At 52.2% G+C, this 24,404-nt stretch overlaps 1 protein-coding gene and 1 long non-coding RNA gene across 2 annotated transcripts in view; one reads left to right on the top strand and one right to left on the bottom strand.

The window, feature by feature from the left end:
* The window catches only part of LOC142002606 (uncharacterized), a 98,375-nt gene that overhangs the window by 35,934 nt on the left and 38,037 nt on the right, over positions 1–24,404 (top strand). The window lies entirely within an intron of this gene.
* RND2 (Rho family GTPase 2) overlaps positions 12,917–24,404 on the bottom strand; it is a 40,196-nt gene continuing 28,708 nt past the window's right edge. The window contains exons 4-5 of the mRNA XM_074978834.1: positions 17,705–17,839; positions 12,917–13,834 (exon numbers count right to left, since the gene is read on the bottom strand). Coding sequence (XP_074834935.1) covers positions 13,586–13,834; positions 17,705–17,839 — 384 coding nt within the window. The 3' untranslated portion in view covers positions 12,917–13,585. The remainder of the gene's footprint in view (positions 13,835–17,704; positions 17,840–24,404) is intronic.

Below are 24,404 nucleotides of genomic sequence, written 5' to 3'. Positions count from 1 at the left end.
CCATTCTCTGTGGGGTCTGCCTCTCCTATTTGAACCATCCATTACGCCGCATACCAGGGTCTTGATTTTTCGTCTGTCATTCATTCTGCAAATACGCCCAAATACTTGTAGCTTCCACTTTATAACCTTCTGCAGCAGGTTCTCTTTTGGCTGTATCTTTCTATATAATTCCTCATGGGTGACCTTCTGCATCCATCCTAGTCTTAGAATCTTTCTATAACAACTCCTCTCGAACGCCAATATCCTCCTCTTCAAATCTTTCGTTATCACCCACGTCTCACATCCGTACAACACGCTGCTGAATACACACATTTTCAAGACGCTCAGCTTGAATCCTAAGCTAATCGCTTTGCTCTTCCAGATCTTATCCATCACCTTCAAACTCGCCCTTGTTTTCGCTATTCTAGTCGCTATTTCCTTCTTACAGTCTAAATCATATGTTATGTTGCTCCCCAGATATGTGAATTTCTCTACATTTTCTAGTTCAATACCATCAACACCGATCTTCCTTCCTATTTCCTTATCTCCAAATACCATTGGTTTTGTTTTATCAATGGTCATAATCAGTCCATACCACTTCCCTTCTTCGTTTAGCACCTGCACTATTTTCGCTAGCTTCTCCTCATTTTCCTCAATGATAACTATATCATCTGTTGTTAATTCTTTGCCTGTGCACAGATATCCCTTCTATCTCTTTGGCTACGTCTACACTACAGCGATCCTTCAAAGGACGTTCTTCCAGAAGATCTCTTCCCGAAAAACTTCTTTAGAGAGAGTGTGTCCACACACAAAAAAGCAGATTGAAAAAAAATCAATCTGCTCTTTTGACAGCATCCACACAGCTCCCACTCTTTCGAAAGAACAGGCCAGGAATTGAAAAACCCGGTGCCACAAGGACTGCTCTTTCAAAAAAGGGTCCCTGACACGTCGACAGGTATTTTTCCTGAAAGAATCTTTTGGAAAAAGGCGCTCTTCCTCATCTGAGAGAGGAAGAGGGCTGCCGGAAAAAGTGCTGCGTTCTTCCGATTTCATATCGAATGAGCGTATTTTGTGTGTAGACGCGCTGCAGGATTTTTTGAAAGAGCCCTAGCTTTTTCAAAAACACTCACTAGTGTAAACATAGCAGCCAGGTCTACACTTGGCCAAAATTTCGAAAGGGCCATGCTAATGGCCAAATCGGAGAATACTAGTGAGGTGCTGAAATGAATATTCAGTGCCTCATTACCATGCTGCCGGCCGTGGCACTTTGAAAGTGTTGCTTTCGATCACGTGTGGCTCATCTACACGGGGCCCTTTTCGAAAGGACCCTGTGCATTTTGAAATCCCCTTATTCCTATCAGCTGAAATAACTCCAAGGCTACGTCTACACATGCAGCCAACATCGAAATAGCTTATTTCGATGTTGCGACATCGAAATAGTCTATTTCGATGAATAACGTCTACACGTCCTCCAGGGCCGGCAACGTCGATGTTCAACTTCGACGTTGCTCAGCCCAACATCGAAATAGGCGCAGCAAGGGAACGTCTACACGTCAAAGAAGCACACATCGAAATAGGGATGCCAGGCACAGCTGCAGACAGGGTCACAGGGTGGACTCAACAGCCAGCCGCTCCCTTAAAGGGCCCCTCCCAGACACAGTTGCACTAAACAACACAAGATACACAGAGCTGACAACTGGTTGCAGACCCTGTGCCTGCAGCATAGTTCCCCAGCTGCCGCAGAAGCAGCCAGAAGCCGTGGGCTAAGGGCTGCTGCCCACGGTGACCATAGAGCCCCGCAGAGGCTGGAGAGAGAGCATCTCTCAACTCCCCAGCTGATGGCCGCCATGGAGGACCCAGCAATTTTGACGTTGCGGGACGCGGATCGTCTACACGGTCCCTACTTCGACGTTGAACGTCGAAGTAGGGCGCTATTCCTATCTCCTCATGAGGTTAGCGACTTCGACGTCTCGCCGCCTAATGTGGAAGTTAACTTCGAAATAGCGCCTGACGCGTGTAGACGCGACGGGCGCTATTTCGAAGTTGGTGCCGCTACTTCGAAGTAGCGTGCACGTGTAGACGCAGCTCAACTGTGTATTCAGCCAATGGGAATAAGGGGATTTCAAAATGCGTGGGGTCCTTTTGAAAAGGACCCCCGGATAGATGAGCCGTGCACGATCAAAACACAGAACTTTCGAAGTGCTGCGGCTGGCAGCCTCCTAATGAGGCACTGAATATTCATTTCAGCACCTCATTAGTATTCTCCGATCTGGCCATGAGCACGGCTCTTTCAAATTTTGGCCAAGTGTAGACCTGGTCAGCCTGTCTTAACAGCCTGTTTCGAAATAGGCACTGTTCCTTGTACAATGAGATTCACCAATTTCAAAATAAGCCAAAATGGCGGTTGTGTTGTGTAGACACTAGGAGTTATTTCACAGAATCATAGAATGTTAGGACTGGAAGGGACCTCGAGAGGCCATTGAGTCCAGTCACCTGCCCCAATGGCAGGACCAAGTACTGTCTAAACCATCCCTGTTAGACATCTATCTAACCTGTTCTTAAATATCTCCAGTGGTGGAGATCCCACAACCTCCCCTGGCAATTTATTCCACTGCTTGACCACCCTGACAGTTGGGAACTTTTTCCTAATGTCCAACTTAAACCTCCCTTGCTGCAGTTTAAGTCCATTGCCTCTTGTTCAATCCTCAGAGGCCAAAAAGAACAAGTTTTCCCCCTCCTCCTTATGACACCCTTTTAGATACCTGAAAACCGCGATTGTGTCCCCCCTCAATCTTCTCTTTTCCTAACTAAACAAGCCCAATTCTTGCAGCCTTTCTTCACAGGTCACATTCTCTAGCCCTTTAATCATTCTTGTCGCTCTTTTCTGGACCCTCTCTAATTTCTTCACATCTTTCTTGAACTGCAGTGCCCAGAACTGGACACAATACTCAGCTGAGGCCTAACCAGCGCAGAGCAGAGCGGGAGAATGACTTCTCGTGTCTTGTTCACAACACACCTGTTAATGCATCCCTGAATCATGTTTGCTTCTGTTGCAACAGCATCACACTGTTGACTCATATTTAGCTTGTGGTCCACGATAACCCCTAGAACCCTTTCTGCTGTAGTCATTCCTAGACAGTCTCTCCCCTTTCTGTGTGTGAAACTGATTGTTCCTTCCCAAGTGGAGCACTTTGCATTTGTCCTTATTAAACTTCATCCTATTTACCTCAGACCATTTCTCCAACTTCTCCAGCTCATTTTGAATTATGACCCTATCCTCAAAGCAGTTGCAACCCCTCCCAGCTTGGTATCATCTGCAAACTTACTAAGCGTACTTTCTATGCCAATATCTAAATCATTTTGCTGTGTCACCCTAACCTGAGAGACTCACGACACGGGTGAGCAAACTTTTTATGGCAGGCTACTTTTCAACCCTGCAATTATCATCCTCTCCTACCCAGTCCCCAACCTGTCTGATGTCATCCAGACCACTGGAAGTTTTGGGTATGTTCATAATGTAAGGCTGACAGATCCCGGTTGCCAGCACAAGGGATAGAACTGCGAGCGTAGGGGCTTAAGCCCTGCACTCTGCCACATGAGCTAAAGGCCAGCTGGCTCTCAACTGAGGCTGTAGAGCAGAGATTTCACTCGCCCCAGATGAGGTCTCAGAGCCTCTGGGTGCTACAAAAAGAAAAAAAAAAAAAGCCTCTTCGGCACGTGTAAGAAAATAAATCTTCAGACTGTAGAGACTTTAGGAATCAGTATAGAAAGGTGAATACACAGACATAAAAACAGTCGCCGATTTCAATAGTTTTAATCAGCTGGACAAGCCTGAGACCCAGCAGCTGATTGTGCTCTGCCCCCACCTTATGAAATTTGGCCCCCACAGGTGGCCCACCCCCCTCTTTGCACACACACTCTGTGCAGGGCTGTTCCCCTGTGCTCACAGGAATGCTCCTTCCTTGGTAGACGGACTTCTGAGGCTGGCACAAGGTGAGCCCTCAGCCTCTGGGGAAGGGCGGCCGTAGCTGCTCTAGTCTAGAACGCCATTGAGAGCAGAAGTGGCACATTTCTCCTTATGCGGCACCAGCCAGGAGAGCAAACTGTTTCTCCCGCAGCCCCCGCTTGCAGGGGCTGGGTTGTCCAGGGCACTGCTCCCCACCGCACTGAAATGCTTCTTTAGACAAGCCACCTGCGCTCGCTGCTTTTTCTGCAAGCACTAATTAGAGGCTTTGTGTCTCCCTCCGCTGCAGCCTTTCGGATGTGGGCTCCATTCATCCCATCTGTTTGGTGGTGTTTGCCTTTTCCCTGGGCTGACTGAGTTGCTGTGTGCACCGGGCAGATTTGGGGGATAGTTCTGGGGGAATCTCTGGTGACCTCCCATTCCTGGGGCAAACTCCAGAGGAGACTGAGCCTGTCTCCTTCATGGAAGCGCCCACAGCCATCTGCAGCGGGCAGCATGTGTTTCAGTGGGTGGTGCATGTCCCCACATGTTTTGGTGCACGCAACAAAATTTATTCCGCTCATGGACATTAAAATTGAGGATCACTGTTCCCAGGGCCAGAAGAATTCCACAGCTGTTGTGGCCAGTCTGTGCTCCCTATACTATGAGCAGAGAGGGTATCTCTCAAACCACAGGCTGCTTAGAGCTCGAAGGAGCTGTCTGCTTTCCCATCGGGGTCCCTGTACAATGGCTGACCTGCCTATGCAGTTGCACTCATGCCTGACGTTTCACTCTGGGCTGGCTGCATTATTAACCCCTTCAGCCCTGCCTAATGTACCTGGCTTGCCAGGTGCTTGCACCACGAAATGGTGTCTTGCTGGCGGGCGGTCAACACCGGCACTGAGGGAGTTAACCGATGACCAGACAGATTCCCTCTGGCATGTCAAGGCCTTGCTTTGGCGGCAGCTAAACTCCTCGGGGCCTGGGCACTACATGCTCTGGGAAGGGAATGGGCTGGAAGGCCAACTGCCTGCCTGGTCACAGCAGGGCCCTCCCAGCCCCCCGCCTCCCATTTGGAGACTGAAATAAACAGCTGCATCACAGGCAGGATGTGACCATCACCCTCCCTGCCTCGCTCTGGTCACAGAGCTCAGCTCTGCCACTGCCCCAAAGCTGTTTGTGACCCCCTCACCTCTCCAGTCCACCCAAGGAGCCCTGAATGAGGGTCATTTTGACTAGGTCTGGGGCCGCCGCTCCTGCCCTCTGACCCCTGGTGCAGTTGGATTGCAGAGGTCTGGCCATCAGAGCTGACAGCCCAGTGGGCCCTCGCCCAGGCAGGTCACCTCTGCGCTATCCAGCGCGTTGGCTGCAGTCTCTCACGGCGGAGCAGGCTCAGGAGGGGAGTGGGGGGTGCCGGCGAGACCGGGGCTGGCTCAGCGAGGAAAGAGCATTCCGAAAACAAGTTCAGGGAAAGTCCGTGCGACCTTCTGGGAATCTCACCCCAGCCAAAGGTCAGCCCAGCTGGAACGGCCTGTTCAGATTAGATTCCCCAGGGTGGCCACGTGTGCTGCTCCGGGTCTTCGGAAGCCATCAACGTGCCTCCCAGCCCCCGTTCGGCAGCATAGCCACATGCTTCACCTGTCCCAATCAGGGCTTTTCCCAGCAGCCTGACTTAGCACAGCATGGGCCTTCCTGGCAGTATTTATTGGTATGACTGTAGCAGCTAAGAGCCCCGTCCCAGACCAAGGCCCTGCCGTGCTTGGTGCAGAGCAAACACAGAGCCTGTGGTTGAGCTTCTGTGTAGGCAGAGGCAACCCCTGGGGAAGAGCAGAGTGAGGTCACCCAGCTTCAGCAGTTAAAATCTAGGGGGCCACATCACCAGGGTTCCCTCTCCTTTTTCCATCCATGAGCAGAATAAATTTTGTTATGTGCACTGAGGCGGGTGCAGATATGCACCACCAATAGAAACACAGGCTGATGGCTGTGGGTGCTCTGCTAATCAGCGGGGCAGCACCTGAATCCTTCCTGGGTGGTCACCCAAGGGCTCAGCTTACAGGGAAAAGTTCACATGACCCCTGGTGACCCCCAGCCTCCCACGTGTAAAATGCAGCCAGTGAACCAGGGGATGGGCTTTAAATTTTAAATGGTCGTAAATTGTGGCCTATTAATGAAGAAGAAACGTTTTAAAGATCAAACAAATAACTCAGTGGCAAAGCCCTAGATTAAGCATCCAGCCCATGTCAGGGGCCAACAAGGGAGAAGCTCCAGGACAGGGGGTGGGGGGCGTGAATCACCTGATGCCGGCCGCAGGCTGCAGGAGGATGGGGAGTCAGTGGGTGACTGCTGGCTAGAGTAACACCTATTGCCCGCTGTCCCCAAAAGCAGAGCCCACAGGTGAGCAACCCGCTGAGACCCAACAGAGACGGCTGCACCAGAAGCCAGCAACAGAATCAGAGAACAGTAGTTCTGAAAGGTCATTGAGCCCACTCTCCCGCCCTCATGGCAGGGCCACACACTATCTAGCTCCGGAAGGGGAGATCGTTTTTGACGGGGGGTTCACCTAGAGACTAGAAAGTGGTCCAGGGCCGCGTGCTTCCGTGATATATATATAGAAAAATTATTTACCTTTTCCCATAATACAAGAACTAGGGGACACCAAATGAAATTGATGGGTAGTAAGTTCAAAACTAATAAAAGGAAATTTTTCTTCACACAGCGCACAGTCAACCTGTGGAACTCCTTGCCCGAGGAGGCTGTGAAGGCCAGGACTCTATTAGGGTTTAAAAAAGAGCTTGATAAATTTTTGCAGGTTAGGTCCATAAATGGCTATTAGCTGGGGTAAAGTATGGTGCCCTAGCCTTCATAACAAGGGCAGGAGATGGATGGCAGGAGATAAATCACTTGATCATTGTCTTCTGTTCTCCTTCTCTGGGGCACCTGGCATTGGCCACCGTCGGCAGACGGGATGCTGGGCTGGATGGACCTTTGGTCTGACCCAGTATGGCCATTCTTATGTTCTTATGTTCTTATGAAGTGCGGGGTTGGGGACAGAGGTTGGATGCAGAAGGGAGCTTGGGGCAAGGGACTGCGGTGCCAGGGGCGGGGTTTTGGAGGGAGTTTGGGTGCAGGAGGCAGTTGTGACCCGGGGTGCAGGAGGGGGTGCAGGGGTGTGGCATGTGACAGTCAGGAGGAGAAGGTTGTGACCTGGGCAGGAGAAGGGGCAGAGGGTTAGGGTTACGTGGGGTAGGGGGTAGGATTGTGGGGACAGAGGGCTGGAGGCGGTCCAGAGGCAGCCTCTGGCTGGGAGACTTACCAGGACAACTCCCAGCCAGCAGCTCAGCAAGTTTCTTAGGCAGACTCCCTGCCTGCCCAGCCGGGGCCTCTAGGAATAGCCCTGAGAGGAGGGCAGGGGAGTGCTTCAAACAGGAAGCTCCCATTGGCCAGGAACCAGCCAATGGAATTGTGCTAAGGGCAGGGGCCGCATGTGACTCTTCTCCCCACTTTTCCACAGTGCCATGTGGGGCGCAGGGCAGAGCCGGAAGGGAGCCTGCATGAGGCTCCCTGCTCAACCCCAGCGGGATCTGGTGGCCCAGGCCGTATTTTTTTCCCAGCCCTGATGTAGATCTCAATCAGTGCTCAGCAACCTTTAGCACCACATGGCGCGCTTCAGCACTTGTGATAATTTCCCAGCCCACCCAACATATATATCCCCATCCCCTCCCCCAGCGCCAGCAGTCCTCAGCCCCCTCATTGTAACTGGACGCCTGCAACTCACCGGCGCAGCTGGCACAGCATGGGTCTCCCAGCAAGCTCTGAAGCACACTAATCGCCACTCCCAGCCGCCCAAGGGTGGAATAAGTTTTATATGCACCGAGGCATGTGGGGATGTGCACCACCAATAAACACAGGCTGCCGGCTGTGGGCGCTGTGCTTATCAACTGGGCGGCACCTGAGTCTCTCTTGGGCAGCTGCCCAAGCGCTCAGCTTACAGGGAATATACTGCTGCTGGGAAGAATCACGGTTCCTTCCCCCAGCCTGCTGCTGAGAATGAGCAAGGATACCAGAGGCCTCCCATTCAGGGGCTTTAACATCTCTGTGCTTTGCCCTCTGAGGAGCCAGCTGAGCTGGTTGCTGATAAATGGTCTTCAAGGCTCCACACTGGCCATTAGTTCCAGTATGGGGTGTCACACTCCTCTCCATCGCTGCTGGACTGTTAAACAGGAAGAGCCCAGAAAGTTATGGTTTGTAAAATAGCCCCGTAGCAATTCTGCGCTCACAGTGACACTAGTGGCTGGCACCACTAAGGGCTGAGTTATCTTTCTGCACCAGTGACCTGAGAAAAAGGGGAAGCATCACCATTTGCTTGGAGAGCTGCTGCCGCGCTCGGATAGATGAATGGCTCTGCGCCAGCAGCAGCCCTGTCCAGATTCAGCATTTTCTCATTAACTGAAGGGAACGCGAAAAGTGCTGTGTTTGCAGCAGAGGCTGGAGGGTCAGGTGGTGACCGCTAGGCAGGGGCATTGGGAATTCTTCGTCTGACATTGTCACCCACTCATTGTGTGATCTTTGATCCTTTTTCAATGAGTTGCCTTTTAATTTCACTGACTAGCCCCTGGCTCCTCTGTACTGACTGCTGGGTTCCCTCTATCTGCTTTCCATCCATGGGCAGAATAAATTTTGCTTAGTGCACCAACACATGTGCCGATGTGCACCACCCAGAGAAACAAATGCTGTCAGCTGTGGATGGCTGTAGATGGTCTGCCAATCAGCTGGGCTGCACCTGAACATGTCCTGGGTGGCCACCCAAGCACTCAGCTTACAGGGAAAACTGACTGAGAGGCCGACTCCTTGTGCCTGCTCTCTGTCCCAGAGCCCATTTACTGTGATGTACGCCCCAGGCATGTTCCCCAGCTTCCTCTATAGTCAGGCTTTTTTCTCCCGCCTGATGCAGAAGTTAAGCGAGAGCCCAAGAGGTTTTTGGTACTCATCTATACTTCCCTAGATGGGTAAGACTGGCCCTTCCCAAATGAGAATTGTGCTAGCTTTTTAACTCCATTTCTTATACAAGATACTTCATACAACTGGGGGTCATACAATGCCCAAGATCAGAGATTTATTTATCAGTTGTGCTGATAACGATCCATGAGACAGCACAGCAGGAGGCTTTATGAAATACTCACTGGAAGTTGCTGGTTGCCTGGGGACCAGAGATAATGACCTGAGTACATTCAAATATGGGCAAAAAAGGAATCCCAACCTGTCATTTAGGGGCTTGGTGCTTCAGATGGGCTAATTTCCCAAAGACAAGAACATTAGCACAGAAAAACATGAATGAAAGTTGGAAGTTCTTCAAAAAAGTAATTACGAGATAGCCAAAAAAAGCTACAATTCCACAATCAAAAAAAGACAAGAAGACCTGTGGCACCTTATGGACTAACATATTTTGGAGCACAAGCTTTCGTGAGCAAAGACCCGCTTCGTCAGATGCGTCTGACGGAGCCGGTCTTTGCCCACCAAAGCTTATGCTCCAAGATATCTGTTAGTCTATAAGGTGCCACAGGACTTCTTATTGTTTTTGAAGCTACAGACTACCACGGTTCCCCCTCTGATACAATCAATCAAGAAAGAGACCTTTGGCTGAAAGTGCATTCTGGTTCCACAGTGACGTGAAGGCAGCAATTAGAAATTGAAAAGCAACATACCTATCTGCTACCTACCTACTTAACCTTTGTTCTCCACATGAAGCATAGGTCATTGTCTTGGGACAAAACTTCTAGCTGGCTCCAGGAGTACCCCAGTTGTTGTCCTTCAGGCTCAGCAGACCTTCTCTGCGTTGTCCAAGGTCGTCGTCTTTTGTGTTTTCCTTGCGGGTTCTGGGCTCTGCTGGATGATGGTTTTATGAGAGCGTGGCCCGGCCATCCCCACTGTCCTCTCTTGATTTCAATGTCACTTGGTAAAAGCAACATAGGACACCATAGAAGAAGGGGCAGTGGACTGCAAGCAATACAGATTCGAAGTTCTATACACAATTTATATCGGTAGCTAAAGACATGAAGAAAAAAATCATAGATTCATGGAATCATAGGAGATATGGGATGGAAGAGACCTCAGGAGGTCATCTATTCCAACCCTAATCCAGGGCTGGCAGGGCTATGGAGAATAAGAAAGAGTGTTTAAAGTATGTTAGGAACAAAAGAAATCCTAGCAGTGGTATTGGCCCATTGCTTGACAGAGATGGCAAAATTATTAATAATGCTGCAAAAAAGGCAGAATTGCTCAGTAAGTATCTCAGTGGTATTTAGAAAGAAGCAGGATGAGGTATTCATCTCATATGAAGATAGCAGTTCATTAGTAACAAAGGAGGATGTTAGACAACATTTGCTAGAGATATTTTTAAATCAGCAGGCCCGGATAATATGCTGCCAAGAGTTCTAAAAGAGCCAGCTGAGGAACCTTCTGGCCAGATAATGGCAATTTTTTAATAAATTGTGTAATAATGGGGCAATGCCAGGAGACTGGAAGTGTGCTAACTTTGCAACAGTATTAAAAAAGGGCAAGCAGGATGACTCAGAAAATGATAGGCTAACCTTATATTGGTCCTGGTTAACCTTACATCAGTCCTACACAAAATAACGGAAAAGCTGATATGGAATTTAGTTACTATTAAATTAAAGGATGGGAATATAATTAGTGTCAGTCAACATGATTTTATAGGAAATTGGTCATTCTTTGATGAGACAGCAAGTTTGGCTGATAAGTTCATAGACTCGAAGGTCCGAGGGGACCACTGTGATCCTCTATTCTCATTTGACGTCTTACGTAGTATAAGCCATAAACCTTCCTGGAATCAATTCCTGCTTCCAGTCCAAGAGAGGTGCTTGAGCTGCAGAGTATCTTTTACAAAAACATCTACTCTTGATTTAAAAGGTTTCACTGCTGGAGGAATCCCCACAAGGCTAACTGAAGTGGGTCTTACCCACAAAAGCTCATTGCCTGGTAAATCTGTGAGTCTGTAAGGTGCAGCAGGACTGTGGGTTATTTGCGAAGCTGCAGACCAACACGGCTACCCCTCTGAGACTGGGTAGATGTAATACAGTCAGACGTTTCCAAGGTGTTTGATTTAGTCCCAAGACATTTGGACTAAAAAATAAAGTATTATACACTGCCAGAAAAGCACCTGTGAAATTGATATAGAGCTGCCTGAGAGACCTCAAAAAGCAGTCCGCACCAGAGAACTGAGGTCAAATGGGGTGAGTTTCTACTGCATGGATCGGTCCTAGGTCTGATGCTATTTAACATTTGCAGCAATGGCTCAGAATATAAAACTCAGGGCTGAGAAAAGTGCTGGGCAGCCACCCAAGCACTCAGCTTCAGGCCCACCAAGGGGGGTGGGGTAAAGGGGGTAGCTGCCCCAGGACAGAGCATTTCAAAGGCAGATGGCGCTCTGGGGGCCTTTGAAGTGCTGTGGCAGCACTGCTCTGGGGGTGGGGGAAGCACTGCAGTGTGGGCAGCTGCCTGTCCTAGGCCCCGCCCTTCCATTCTTGGCCCCGCCCCTTGCACCCTTGGCCCTGCCCCTTCTGGAGGCACAGAGCCAGTCCCCCCTCCCACCTTCCCTTGGGGGCTGTGGTGGCTCTTGGCCCTGCTTCCCAGCTCAGGGGACACACGGCTGCCCAGCTTAACGTGCTGCCTCTCTCACCTGCGCCAGGCCCAGGTGTGTGCAAACAACGGCAGCGATGCCACCAGGACCGACCTGATGAGCCCGTTTCAAGGGACGGGGCGGGGGGGGCAGTGCTGTTCCATTCATTACAAAGACACAAAGCCAGGCACCTTCTGTTTTCCAATGGCGTTGTTTATTAGGTGCCTGCAGCCCATCACACCAATGGGCCTTAGCCATGAGGTTGGTGTTTTTTTCCCTTAAAGTGTCTGTGTGACATCAAGTCAAAGGTCAGCTCGTCACTGAAGGCATTAGAAGCAATGAGAGGCGGCAGGAGCAGGCCGGTTACAGGGGGCTAGCAAGGCAGGCTGCTCCACCCTCCGCCGGGGACAGGGGCGATGCGGGGGGGCGAGCACATCCGTTTGTGTATTCAAACCAAACAAACACAGGTGCCATGCACGACATCGGTGGCTGGGAATGGCTAGAGAACAGGATTCGGGTCATTATTGCGGATTGCTTCGTCGGACACTGCGTGTTACCAAGCTGCAGCTGCCCACGGCGGGGCGGAATAGAGTTACTAGCCCGGCTGTCAGCCTCTCTACGCCGTCTCCCGAATAGCATCCTGCTTGCTAAAGGGGAGCACAGCTCACGAGGTGCATCAGCTGGGACTGACCTCTTCTCTGGGGCCAGGTCTCCCTTGGGTATCTCACCAATGTCTTGGAAGGGGCAAATTAGCTCTGTCCTCTGCTCGGGGCTGGCTAAGAAACCCAGTCAGGGTTCCCTCTAACTTTTACCATCCATGGGCGGAATAAATTTTGTTGCATGCACTGCATCATGTTCAATGTGCACCACCTTAGACACAGAGGCTGCTGGCTGGGGGTGCTCTGCTAATCAGCTGGGTGGCACCTGAATCTCTCCTGGGCAGCCGCCCAAGCGCTCAGCTTGCAGGAAACACAGGTTACAGTACACTCCAGGGAGCCTTTCCCTCCCAGTTCCCTCACCCAGCTCTGCTGCTTCCTACAGCAACTCTCCCTTCTGCTGATTCACCTGCTGCTTCTGGTCCTAAAAGCTTTTGAGGTGGGGGGGGGGTTGAGATACAGGTTCAACCTCCCGATCCAGCACCCGAGCTAGCCCAGACCAGGGATTTCGCTGGGCCAGGGTGGTCACTTCTGCACCCCTGCTGGCCTCAGCCCCTGCTCCCAGGCTCCCCTTCCGGCTGTCACCTGCGGCTTCCCAACCCCCTTATCCCCCGGGCAGGCTCCCCAGCTGCTGGCTTCCAGCACCACCCACCCCTCCCCAGCCCCAGCAATGAGCTCCCAGCTTACCAGCTCGGGCCACTGCTCCCCGCTGCTGCTCCTCGCCAGGACCCCCTGCTGCTGCTGCTGCTGCCCCCACCCCCACTTGCGACCAGCCCAGCTGCAGCTGCCCTGCCCTGGGCTCCTGCCGCTGGCATGGCTGGCCCCTCCTCCTCCCAGCCCGGGGACTCTCTGGTCCTACAAGACAGGTGCTCATGCTGGACGAGAGAATGCCGGACAGGGGAGATTCACACGTATGATTTATTTCCTCAGCCCCAGCAAACTCCATCACTGACAGTTCCTCCAAGTTCCCCCCCCACCAGGCCTCCGCCCCAGCTCCCACCACCCGCCCCACGTGCGCTGCGCGGGTAGGGACAGAGGCAGGGAGACCTGGGCACGGGAGAGTCCCCTGCACGTGCCCCCTTCCTCCGCCGCCCCTCCAGCACCTCGGCTGAGCGGTCCCTGTACCCCAAGCAGTCAGCCCAGCAAGAGCCAATCCAGAAGTCTCCATGGCGGGTGCGGGGGGAGGAAGTCCCAGGCACCCTGATTTGCAGCGAGAGCCTCGTCAGACCTGGAGACGAAAGGAAAAGGCCTAGGGAAGGCAGCCTGGCTGCCGCAGCCAGCGCCAAGCCCAGCGCCTGCACGAAATGACCCACACACACACACACACACACACACACACACACGTTATTGACAGCCCGGGGAGGAGGGGTGTCACATGACAGAGCAGCTCTTGGCTCGGTCCTTCCGGATCTCTGTGTCATTCAACAAGTCCGTCCGGCCGGGCATGTGCGATGCCCGCTTCAGTCCCCGCTTGGAGTCGCTGCGCTTGAGGTGCTTGTGCGTCCTGCCCACGGAGGCCAGCGTGGTCACGTGGAAGACGTCCCGCACGCTGTTCTCGGAGACCTTGGCGGAGCACTCCACGTAGGCCACCGCGCCCATCTGCCGCGCCAGCGTGCTGCCCTAGGGGCGGGGAAGGGAGAGAGAGCGGGATTTGTGCGGCAGCTGCTGGCACCAGCCAGGGCGCCGGGTCAGACCGGCCTCCTGAGCGGGCAGCAGATCTAGGGAAGTCATTATTCCTCTTTATTCGGCACTGGTGAGGCCACATCTGGAATATCGTGTTCAGTTTTGCCCCCCCCCCAGTATAAAAAGGAGGTGGATTTGCTGGAGCAGGTTCAGCGAAGGGCAACAAAAATGATTCAGGGGCTGGAGCACAAGACCTATGAGGAGAGGCTGAGGGATTTGGGCTTGTTTAGTTTATAGAAGAGAAGACTTAGAGGTGATTTAATAGCAGCCTTCAGCTTCCTGAGAGGGAGCTGTAAAGAGGAGGGTGAGAAACTGTTCTCAGTGGTGTCAGATGGCAGAACAAGGAGGAATGATCTGAAGTTGCAGACGGAGAGGTGTAGGTTGGATATTAGGAAAAACTGCTTCACCAGGCGGGTGGTGAAGCATTGGAATGCGTTGCCTAGAGAGGTGGTGGATTCTCCATCCCTGGAGGTTTTTAAGTCCCGGCTGGACAAGGTCCTGGCTGGGATGACTTAGTGGGGGTTGATCCTGCTTGAAGCAGGGGGCTGGACTAGGTGACCTCCTGAGGTCCCTTCCAGCCCTGTGATTCTGTGATTCAGGAGCGCAGCGCTCAGGCGCTGGTTTGCTGAGAGCCCAGCCAGACGACCCTCTGATTTTTTCCCATCCATGGGCAGAATAAATTTTATTATGTGCCTAAAGGCACAGCTGGAAGTGGCCCTCTGCTCCCTGGGGCTCTCAACTCTGGATGCCGCGGGAGGGATGGGGAGGCATCATGTGGCGCTCCCATCCCCTTACAGAGCATCTCAGCTCCCACTGGCCAGCTTCCGGCCAACAGGGGTTCAGAGATGTTGCTGCAGGAGGGAGCAGTGCAGAAAACTCCAACCCTCTCCAGCATCTGGAGCAGAGAGCCCCACGGAGCAGGCAGCAGTTCTCAGCCTGTCTCAGGGCTCAGCTGGGCTGCTGGCCAGGAGCTGCCCAGGTAAGTCTCCTGGCCAGATCTTGCCTTTGGCGCTCCAGACCCTCTTCCTCTCCGCCCCACATAAATTGAACCCTCCGTCCCTTCTCCGCAACTCCACTCCCCCAGGTCCTGCACGGCAATCCGCTGTCCCACCTCACAACCCGAGGCAGAAAAAGTATGCAGAAAGTTACTTGAAAAGTACGGCTGCTTGCGGGGGGAGGGGTGTACTTAAGTACAAGTCCCCAGCATCCCTCTGGGAAAGTACTTGAGTAAAATTACACGCGCACATCCAGATTGTACTCAAGCATCCAGAAGTGAAAAGCAGCTGCACTTGGACTCAAGTAACTTTTTGGGGTACTTTTCCCATCTCTGGTCACAACCCCCCCCATCCTAGGTTGCAGACCAACCCCCCACCGGCACCTGCTCCTGTACCCAATCCCTCCCCCCCAAGCTCCCTCCTGCACCCCACCTCCATTCCAGACTCTGCACCTCCTCCATTCATAGCATGGACGAGTGCGGCCCCTTGCCTACTTTCCAAATTCCTAGGGTACTCCCCCCATCAAAAATTATTGCCCACCCCTTGGGGAGCGGAAATCATCCCCTTGGCCCAGCAGGCGACCTTGTCTCCTCACCGCAAGGTACCAGCCTCAGAACCAGCAAAACCACAACCTCATATATCCCCCGCCGGCAAGCAGGTGCCAGAAACAGGGAGCAGGTTTCAGCCCACAGGGAGCAAGAGAGGGGCCGGGACACAGAAGGTTGGCAGCGTCTGGGAGATGGATGCAGAAGTGGCCCCGCAGTAACGTCAAAGAGTCAAGGCTGAGGACTGAGCCCGGGGCAAAGCAGAGTCAGGGACAGATTAACACAAGGGCAAAAGGGCATAACTCTATTTTGTTTGAACAGTCGGCTTCACCAGAGCAAAAGAAACGTGTCGTGGCGTTCTTCTTTTAAAATTAATTGAAGTGTCATTTTATTAGGCAGCATGCGTAGTAAGACGGGTGAATAGATTTGAAAGCATAATGATTGTCACGTTAATATTTCAATATATTGTAGGGGCTGTTGTGAGTGTGCTGTCGCAGGGCCCCATCGGTTCGTAGTCCACCCCTGAAAACACTGCATGCAGTCGTGCTGTTTAACCCATGACAGGGGCTACCTTGACACTACAGCCCCCTTTTGGAAGGGGAATGCAAACGAGGGACCTTGGAAAGGCAAATGAAGTGTCGATTTACATATCTCCTGCTTCATTTGCATAATCACATTTTCAAAAGATAGTCTTTCGAAAGAAAACCAGCAATGTCGGCGGGGTTCGTTCGAAATAAAATCCTGTTTTCGAAAGCGCCCTTCCTCCTGGTTCTAGTTCAAAAGAACCTCATCTCAACTGCTGTTTTTCTTTCGAAAGACTCTCCTTTGAAAATGCAATTATGCAAATAAAGCATGTGATATGTAAATCGGCACTCTACTTGCATTTCTGATTTGCCTCGTTTGCATTCCCCTTTCGAAAGGGGGCTGTCGTGTAGACACAGCCAGGATGATCAATGGTGAAAAACCACTGTGTGGAGGGGCTGATGTCAGCTTAAATCCAACTGCAGAGGAGTTTAAGAAGAAGGAGGCAGGATAGCTCAGTGGTTAGTGCATTGGCCTGGTAAACCCAGGGCTGTAAGCTCAATCCCTAAGGGGGCTATGTTAGGGGTCTGGGGCAAATAGATTCCAAAATCAGCCAAGGATGATGATAGATCCTGCTGTGAGCGTAGGAGACTGCACCGGATGACCTCTGAAGGTCCATTCCAGCTCTATGAGATGGGCACGTTTCTGTGTAAAGAAGGGTTAAAACAAGCCACCCAATTTTGCATCAGTTAGACCTCAATGTGGTGGCTTGCAGCAGTGTGCGTAAATGGATGGGAAAACACCTCTGTGTGAGCAGAGTGGGGTATATTCCCCTTGTGGGGTGTTCACTCCACTGAAATAAGACAGGTCAAACTCCCCCGTCAAAGAGAGTGGGGTGATTCCCATGCATCTCACTTCAGCTGCCCAGAGAGGGCAGCGGGCAGGACTCGGCCCAGCTGGGAGGGTGACTCATGTGTGCTCTGGGATGGGTCGAGCCCAATGCGGCATTCATCCTGCCAACGAGTGGATCATCATGTGGTCTCTGGGACACCCAACCTGCAGGCCAGTCCAGAGGCAGTTGTGGCCTAGTGCAGGAGGATGCAATGAAGCCCAGGCCAGCTGCTTCCTCCGTCTGACTTGCCGCCTGCTCTAAGCTCTTGCCGACTGCTAGTTGTGGAACAGCCTGCAATGGGCTGTGATCTGTTCCAATAAAGGGCATTCAGCACTGGGGCTCTGCCCCCAACCAATGGTGCTAAATGCCAGCTTCCTCTCCTGCAAGGCTGCAGCAGCCAGCCTGGCAAGCAGCCCCTAACTCCCAGCAGGAGCAGAGAACTGCAGGCTGCGGAGAGAGCTTCCTGCTGGAACCCAGGAAGTCCCGCCCCCTGCGAGCAGCCCCGCCCTTCTTCTGTCTCCCCCCACCACCCCACCGCACCAGCGAGATGCTGGAGTCTCTTCGGCACCTTCTAGGAAAGAAAATTTTAGCAGCGAGGTGCTAACCAGCTGCTGGTGCCTGTGCCCAGAGTAACAGCTCTACCTCAGTATTCAGTGCTAAGAATACACCCAGCGCTCGCCAAGGGCAGAGGGAAGAGCATCTGCTCGCCGGACCTGCCTGCTCCCTCCCTCTGGACCAGGTGGAAGGGAAAGGCCTGTCCACAGGTCATGGGCTGCAAGCCCTCCAGCTGCTGGGCTTGACTGGCACTCGCAGGGCCAAGGGCACCGCCTCCCGCTGGCCCCAGGAAGCGCACCTGCTCGTGTGTGACGGGGATGAGGCGCTGCTTGGAGAGCTCCCGGAGCGTGGTGAGATCCGTCCGCATGTCCAGCTTGCAGCCAACCAGCACGATCTTTGCATTGGGGCAGAACTCCTGGGTCTCCCCTTGCCACTGTGGGAGAGAGCAAAGTGTGTGTTTGTGTGTGTGTGTGTGTGTGTTGCGGGGGGTGGGGGTGGCAATAAATGGCAGCTCACTGGGCTCTCGCCACCCCCCAACCCACCTTCATCCTGGCAGCAAGACAGCTGCCAGCAAGGGGCATTTGCAGGCTCTTAGCCCTGTGAGTGCAGCTCCCTTCTGGCCGGCAGGGCACACACGGGGCCACCTCAGAGTTTGTATAACTTTGTATGGGACGCGTCTTCCAGCTCCCCTCCCCTCTCAGAGCCAGGGAGAGAACCCGGGAGCCCGGGCTCCCAGCCCCCACTGCTCTAACCTACTAGAACCTACCCCCCTCCCAGAGCTGGGGAGAGAACCCAGGAGTCCTGGCACCCTGCCCTTCCCCTGCTCCATGCTGGGTGTCTGTACCTTGAATCTTAGGGTCTCATCTGGCTCTTTTGACAGCCTTTGGACTGGGCCAGTGAAGACCAGTATCGTATTTTGTCCTTTTTCCAGGGACAGGAACCCCAGGGCCCCAGAGCTGGAGCTGTGCTGTCCTCAAGGACAGGCGCTGCTTTCAGCTAGTTATTCACTGCCAGCTGGCACGACTCCCCTGGGACTGCAGCTGGCAGGTTCTGTTCCCCCTCCTCCTCACTCCCAGCCTGCAGTTAGCCTGCAGCTGGTCCCCGCCCCAGCAAGCTTCCCTCAGCTCTGCCTTCCCTCTCAGCTCCCATGCAAGGCCTCAGCCTCCTCCAGGCTGCACATCAGGGCTGAGGCCATGCTGCCCTCACCCCTGGGAAAGGGGTTCAGGGGGCCTAGCCCCCAGACGGGCCTCGGGGTGACTGCCACTAGCCCAGCACCCAAGCGAGAACAGGGCTCTGCAGTCGCGGCTGGTTCCTGTGCAGCTGGGAGGGAGGGGAAAGGATCCCCACCTGCCTGGGAAAGACCAGGTGCGGAGGCTGAAAGGGGCTGGTTCCCTGGTTCCCACCTGCCTGGCTGGAAGGTTGCACACAGCCCTGGTGAGCCAAGGGGCCCCACATGGCTCTCTCAGCATCCCGCAGCCAGCACAAGCCTGGATCCCGAGTTGGGGAAAGTACCCCAAAAGTTACTTGAGTGAAAGTGCAGCTGCTTTCACTTCTGGATACTTGAGTACAATCTAGATGTGACGTGCATGTGTGTTCTTTTACTCAAGTAGTTTTCCAGAGGGACATGGATAACTTGCAGTTAAATACGCCCCCGACTCCATCAGCTGCACTTCTACCCAAGTAACTTTTTGGGTACTTGTTCCACCTCTCCCTGGCTCCAGCTCACCCAGGTGGTTTGAGGCAGCTCCTCAAAAACTCAGCACCCTCACAAGCAAAACAGGGCACCCTCCCTCCCTCCTGCGCTCTCTGACCCAGCGCCCCCCAGCGTAGAAGAGGGAGGGGGGGATTTGCTAGCAGCCTTCAGCCCCCTGAAAGTGGGTTCCAAAGAGGAAGCTCTCCGTGGTGACCGACGACAGAATGAGGAGCAATGGTCTTGAGTTCTGTGCTGACTGTGGCAGGCGAGAGCCAAGCCCAGGACAGCACAGAAACCGAAACGACCGGCCGGGCACAATTCCCCTCCACAGGCCATGGGGTGATTTTGTGTGGCTGCTCGCTTGGGCACACATGTTCCTAGCCCGAGACAGCTGACAAGGCTTTATCCTGGCCAGGGCAGGAGCCCACTGGTGCAGACCAGCAGTGTAGGGAGGAGGATGGATATCCCAGAGGCCCAGGGTCCATGAGACACAGGGGTGGGAGGAAGGGTCTGCAAAAAGGCACCTGGATTCACTGCAGCCAGGCACACAGAGGGCACTTTGCTGTAGTCCTTTACAGACACTGAGCCATGCTGGCAGCGGCTGGGCACTGGTGTTCCCTGTAAGCTGAGCACTTGGGCGGCCGCCCAGGAGAGATTCAGGTGCCACCCAGCTGATTAGCAGAGCACCCACAGCCAGCAGCCTGTGTTTCTATGGGTGGTGCACATTTGCACGTGCCTTGGTGCACACAACAAAAATTATTCCACCCACGGATGGCAAAAATTAGAGGGCGTAAAATTAGAAGGGAAAACACAAGCATCCAACAGGCAGCTCGAATGGGATGAGGCTGGGGCCAAGCTGCAAAGCCCTGCAGGGCTGGGGGCACAGCTGTGTGAGGAGTGATTAGCTCACCAGGGCACACAATTGATGGTCACAGACCAGGAATTAGCAGGCTGTCTCTAGAATAGGGTGCTTTCTGCTCACTTGTTCCAGATGTGCTTTAAAGACCCAGCTAAGTCAAGGCTCCCATCCCCTTGCTCCCTCCCCCCACCCCCCTGCTGTGGGCCCCCAGGAGACCACTTCTGGGCTTAACTAGGGAAAAATAATGACCACACAGTCTGGTGCACAGATCCGGCACTTCAAAGCGGGCCCCAGCTGAGCCCTCTGCACAACTGTTTCCAAGACAGCTCTGCAGGCAGCAAGGGGCTATTTGCACAGCAAACACAGAACTGCTTTCCAGTTGGGAGGTTCCTGCATCAAACCCTGTCAGCTCTTGGTAACACAGCCAGGACCCCTGGGCGCAGGGACTGGGGAGCACCACAGGAACAACCTAGGGCAGGGACCTGGAGCTCCAGAACTACATTTAGCTCTTTAAGGACTCCTTTGTGGCTCCCAACACTGTAGTTGCAAAGTGAAAAAAAAACCCTCCTGATTATTTTCAATAAATGGTGAACGTCTAAAAGCCCAACAAGGAACAACTCATCTCTAAACAGCAAACGATAGGCGAGCTCGAAACGTTGGATGACTCCCACTTTGATATGCACGGTGCATTGTGGGATATGCTATCATATCTGTGTTTGGCTCGTGTTGCTAATAAAGTCTTGATTTCGAAAAGGAAAAGGAAGCTTGCGGCATTCCTGCGGTGCAGGGCAACGCGCATTTTAAGAAAGAAAACTGAAAGCAAACGTGAAATAAAATTGGCAGAAGTCAAGTGGGTTCAGGAGTGAAATGCAGGAAGACAGTGGTACCAACACGCACGTGAAGTGTGAGGAAACAGAATATGCAAAAAGTTTGTGAACATCCTGCAACAACAAGTATCTCATTACAAATCGTTGTGTGCGTTGTTCTTAAAAGAGGGGTTACAAACAGTATGGTTTGACCTTATTTATTAAGGGTCACCGTGTATTCACATGCATCGTGGCTCTTGAATTACTGAGTTTTTTGCTATTTTGGTTGCCGACCCCTGGGCTAGGGCATCAAATAGCCATTTTCTCAGCTTGGACTGGCAGCTTTCAAAGCTCCAGCATGCGGCTGTGTGGCTGCAACAGAAAATAAAATCACCCCGGTGACCCCTCCACACACACACACACCGAAGCTTTGTCTAGGTCGCCCTGTGATCTGGAGTCAGCTGGGAGGTGCAGCCAGACAGTAAGCAGAAGCTCCCAGCATTTCAGCTTTGTCGCTTAGACCTTGCAATAGCCTGCGGATGGTGAAATGTCCCAGGCAATTAAAAAAAACAACCTGGTGCCCACGGTCTGATGGGAAAATACATGGCTCAGAATAGCCCCGGCTTTATTCTGCAAAGGTCGAGGCAGAACAGCCACCCACAGGTAGATTTGGAGAGAGAGAAAAACCATGGCTACACCAGGTGGCTGGGGCTCAGGATTTGCTTCACCACAGACGCTCTGTGCCTCTGGCAAGGGACACATACAGCCTCAGGACTGCTCAGCAGAGCCACTGCACTGGCAGCTGACTGCACAGCTGAACGGAGATTCCCCGGTCTCTGACATCTGTGCCAGTTGCCACGCATGGCCCAGTGGCTTCTGATGGCAGAGTGTCTCAACTCCCTTTGCAGCTCAAATGCAAACATCAGCGTTCGCCGGGGCATACAGATCCCAGAGAAGGTGGAGCAGTAGGATCACTAGCCTTCAACCCCCTGCGGCCCCAAAAGGACACACAGCCCCCTGCAACGGACGGAGAGGGGCCTGATTCTGCTCTGCAACCAGGCAGAAGTTGAGCCGCTTGCTGCAGATGCTGGAGCAGGATTCACTGGGACTGGAATTTACCATGGGCAGGGTTCCCTCTCATTTTTTTTCATCTGTGGGCAGAATAAATTTTGTGATGTGCAGACATGCACCCCCAGTAGAAACACGCGTTGCCGGCTGTGGGCATTCTGCTAATCAGATGGGCAGCACCTGGATTTCTCAGGGCACCTGACTCTGAGGAGAATCTTTAGCACGAGTGTCCCCTCTAACATGTTCCATCAGTGGGCGGAATAAATTTTGATTTGCACACCGAGGCATGCATGGATGTGCACTTCCAGTAGGCCCACAGCACTGAGCGGCCTCCCAAGCACCCGTCTTACAAGGAACACAGGGCTGCAGTACCAAGATCTGTCAGAATTAAAAGCAACGCACCACAAAAGCCCAGTGTGTATAAACTACCAAGCTGTTTGGATTCCCTCCGGCAGTTTCACTGCAACGTGTTGTTTATAAAAACAAAGGCTCCGCAAATCAAATGTTCCATCCGGTTTTTGCACCCTAGGCATCCGATGGGCAGACTTCTCTGCTGAATTAGCATGTTGGCCCAGGGCTGGAATAGGCAGCTTCCTTCTCCTTGTTCATCTGAGATCAAAAGCTAAACCCTATTTCCACTTCACGGTGTTTCAGGCATTCTCCAAAGGCTGCGAAGCCTGTGCCCAAGGAAACAACGTAGCCACTCAAAGGTACTTAAGGAATCCCTGGGGAGTTCAGGTTTATTTTAAGTTCCTGTACCAAAAAGACACTGCCTGATAATATAGGAGGAATGCGAGAAGACGGCATAAGGACAGTCTTGCATTTAACAGCACAGGAGTGTCTGCACACAGAGCTGTAAATACACACCAGCTCACAGCAGTTATTGGTGAGTTTCTTGATCATTAAGCTAGAACTGATTTGCTGCCACTGTTATTCTGCAGATCCTTACGCTGAGCAATGAGCACCCTTGCTGTCCACAAATGAGGTTCCGCAGGGGTTTGTTTTGGGACCGGTTCCGTTCAATAGCTTCATCAATGTCTTAGATATTGGCATATCGAGTACATTTGTCAAGTTTGCAGATGATGCCAAGCTGGGAGGGGTTGTGACTGCTTTGGAGAATAGAGTCAGAATCCAAAATGATCTGGACAAACTGGAGAAATGGCCTGAGATAAATAGGACGAAGTTTAATAAGGACAAATGCAAAGACCTCCACTTAGGAAGGAATAGCTTCACACGTATGAAGCGGGAAGTGAGTGTCCAGGAGTGACTACAGCAGAAAGGGATCATGGGGTCAGAGTGGAGCACAAGCTAAATATGAGTCAACAATGTGTCGCTGTTGCAAAAAAAAGCAGATATTATCGGATATATTAACAGGAGTATTGTGAGCAAGACACACAGGCTGCGTCTTCACTTGCATTCCTCTTTCGAAAGAGGCATGGAAATAAGAGAAATAGAAAATGCAAATGAGGTACAGATTTACATATCTGGTGTCTCATTTGCATATCTTTTTTCAAAAAAACAGCACTGTAGACATAGCTCTTTTGAAAGTAAACCCCCATCTTTGACAGAACGCTTCTTCCCACAAAAAAAGGGAAGAAGGATTCTTTCGAAGAGGGGGTTTACTTTTGAAAGAGCCATGTCTTTGAAAGAGCTTTTATTCTTTCGAAAGAATGATATACAAATAAGGTGCTGGGTATGTAAATCGGTGCCTCATCTGCATTTTTGATTTCCCTCATTTGCATGCCTCTTTCGAAAGAGGAATGCAAGTGTCGATGCAGCCACAAAGTCATTCTTCCCATTCATCTGCACGGATTAGGCCTCAGTTGGAGTAGCGTGTCCAGTTCTGGGCACCACATTTCAAGAAAGATGTGGAGAAATTGGAGAAGGTTCAGACAAGAACAACAAGAATGATTAAAGGTCTAGAGAACATGAGCTGGAAGGGGAAGATTGAAAGAAATGGGCTTATTTAGCTTTGGAAAAAGAAGACATGGTAGCAGTTTTCAAGAACCTAAAAGAGTGTCACAAGGAGGATGGACAAAAATTGTTCTTCTAGGCCTCTGATAGGAGAAGAAGCAATGGGCTTAAACGGCAGCAAGGGAGTTTAGGTTGGACGTTAGGAAAAATTTCCTAACTGTCCAGTTGGTTAAACACTGGAATGAGCTACCTGGGGAGGTTGTGGGATCTCCATCACTGGAGATAGTTAAGAGCAGGTTAGACAGACACTTATCAGGGATGGTTCACATGGTGCCTGGTCCTGCTGTGAGTACAGGGGGACTGGACTTGATGACTTCTCGAGGTCCCTTCTAGTTCTAGTGTTCTATAATTCTATGCAGTCTGCTGCCCTCTAAACGGTGTGAGCCTGACCCAGGGAGATACTTTGCATTCAAACACTGAGCCCCGGACAGAGTTATTAAAGGGCCTTTGTCCCCTTCACCAGGATCTCGCCATCTCAGCCCCACTTCCCAGGGCTCCCTATCAACAGGAACAGCTGAATAAGAGCTCAGCAGCTGGCAAACCGCTGGGAGGTCAGCAGGTCAGACACCACAATGTGGCTTATTCAGATGTCAGTCTG

The sequence above is a fragment of the Carettochelys insculpta genome, chromosome 28 (genome assembly GCF_033958435.1).
Source record: "Carettochelys insculpta isolate YL-2023 chromosome 28, ASM3395843v1, whole genome shotgun sequence".
NCBI classification, from domain to species: Eukaryota; Metazoa; Chordata; order Testudines; family Carettochelyidae; genus Carettochelys; species Carettochelys insculpta.
Note: the sequence above shows the minus strand (reverse complement) of the source record. Positions and strands in the feature narration are given on the sequence as shown.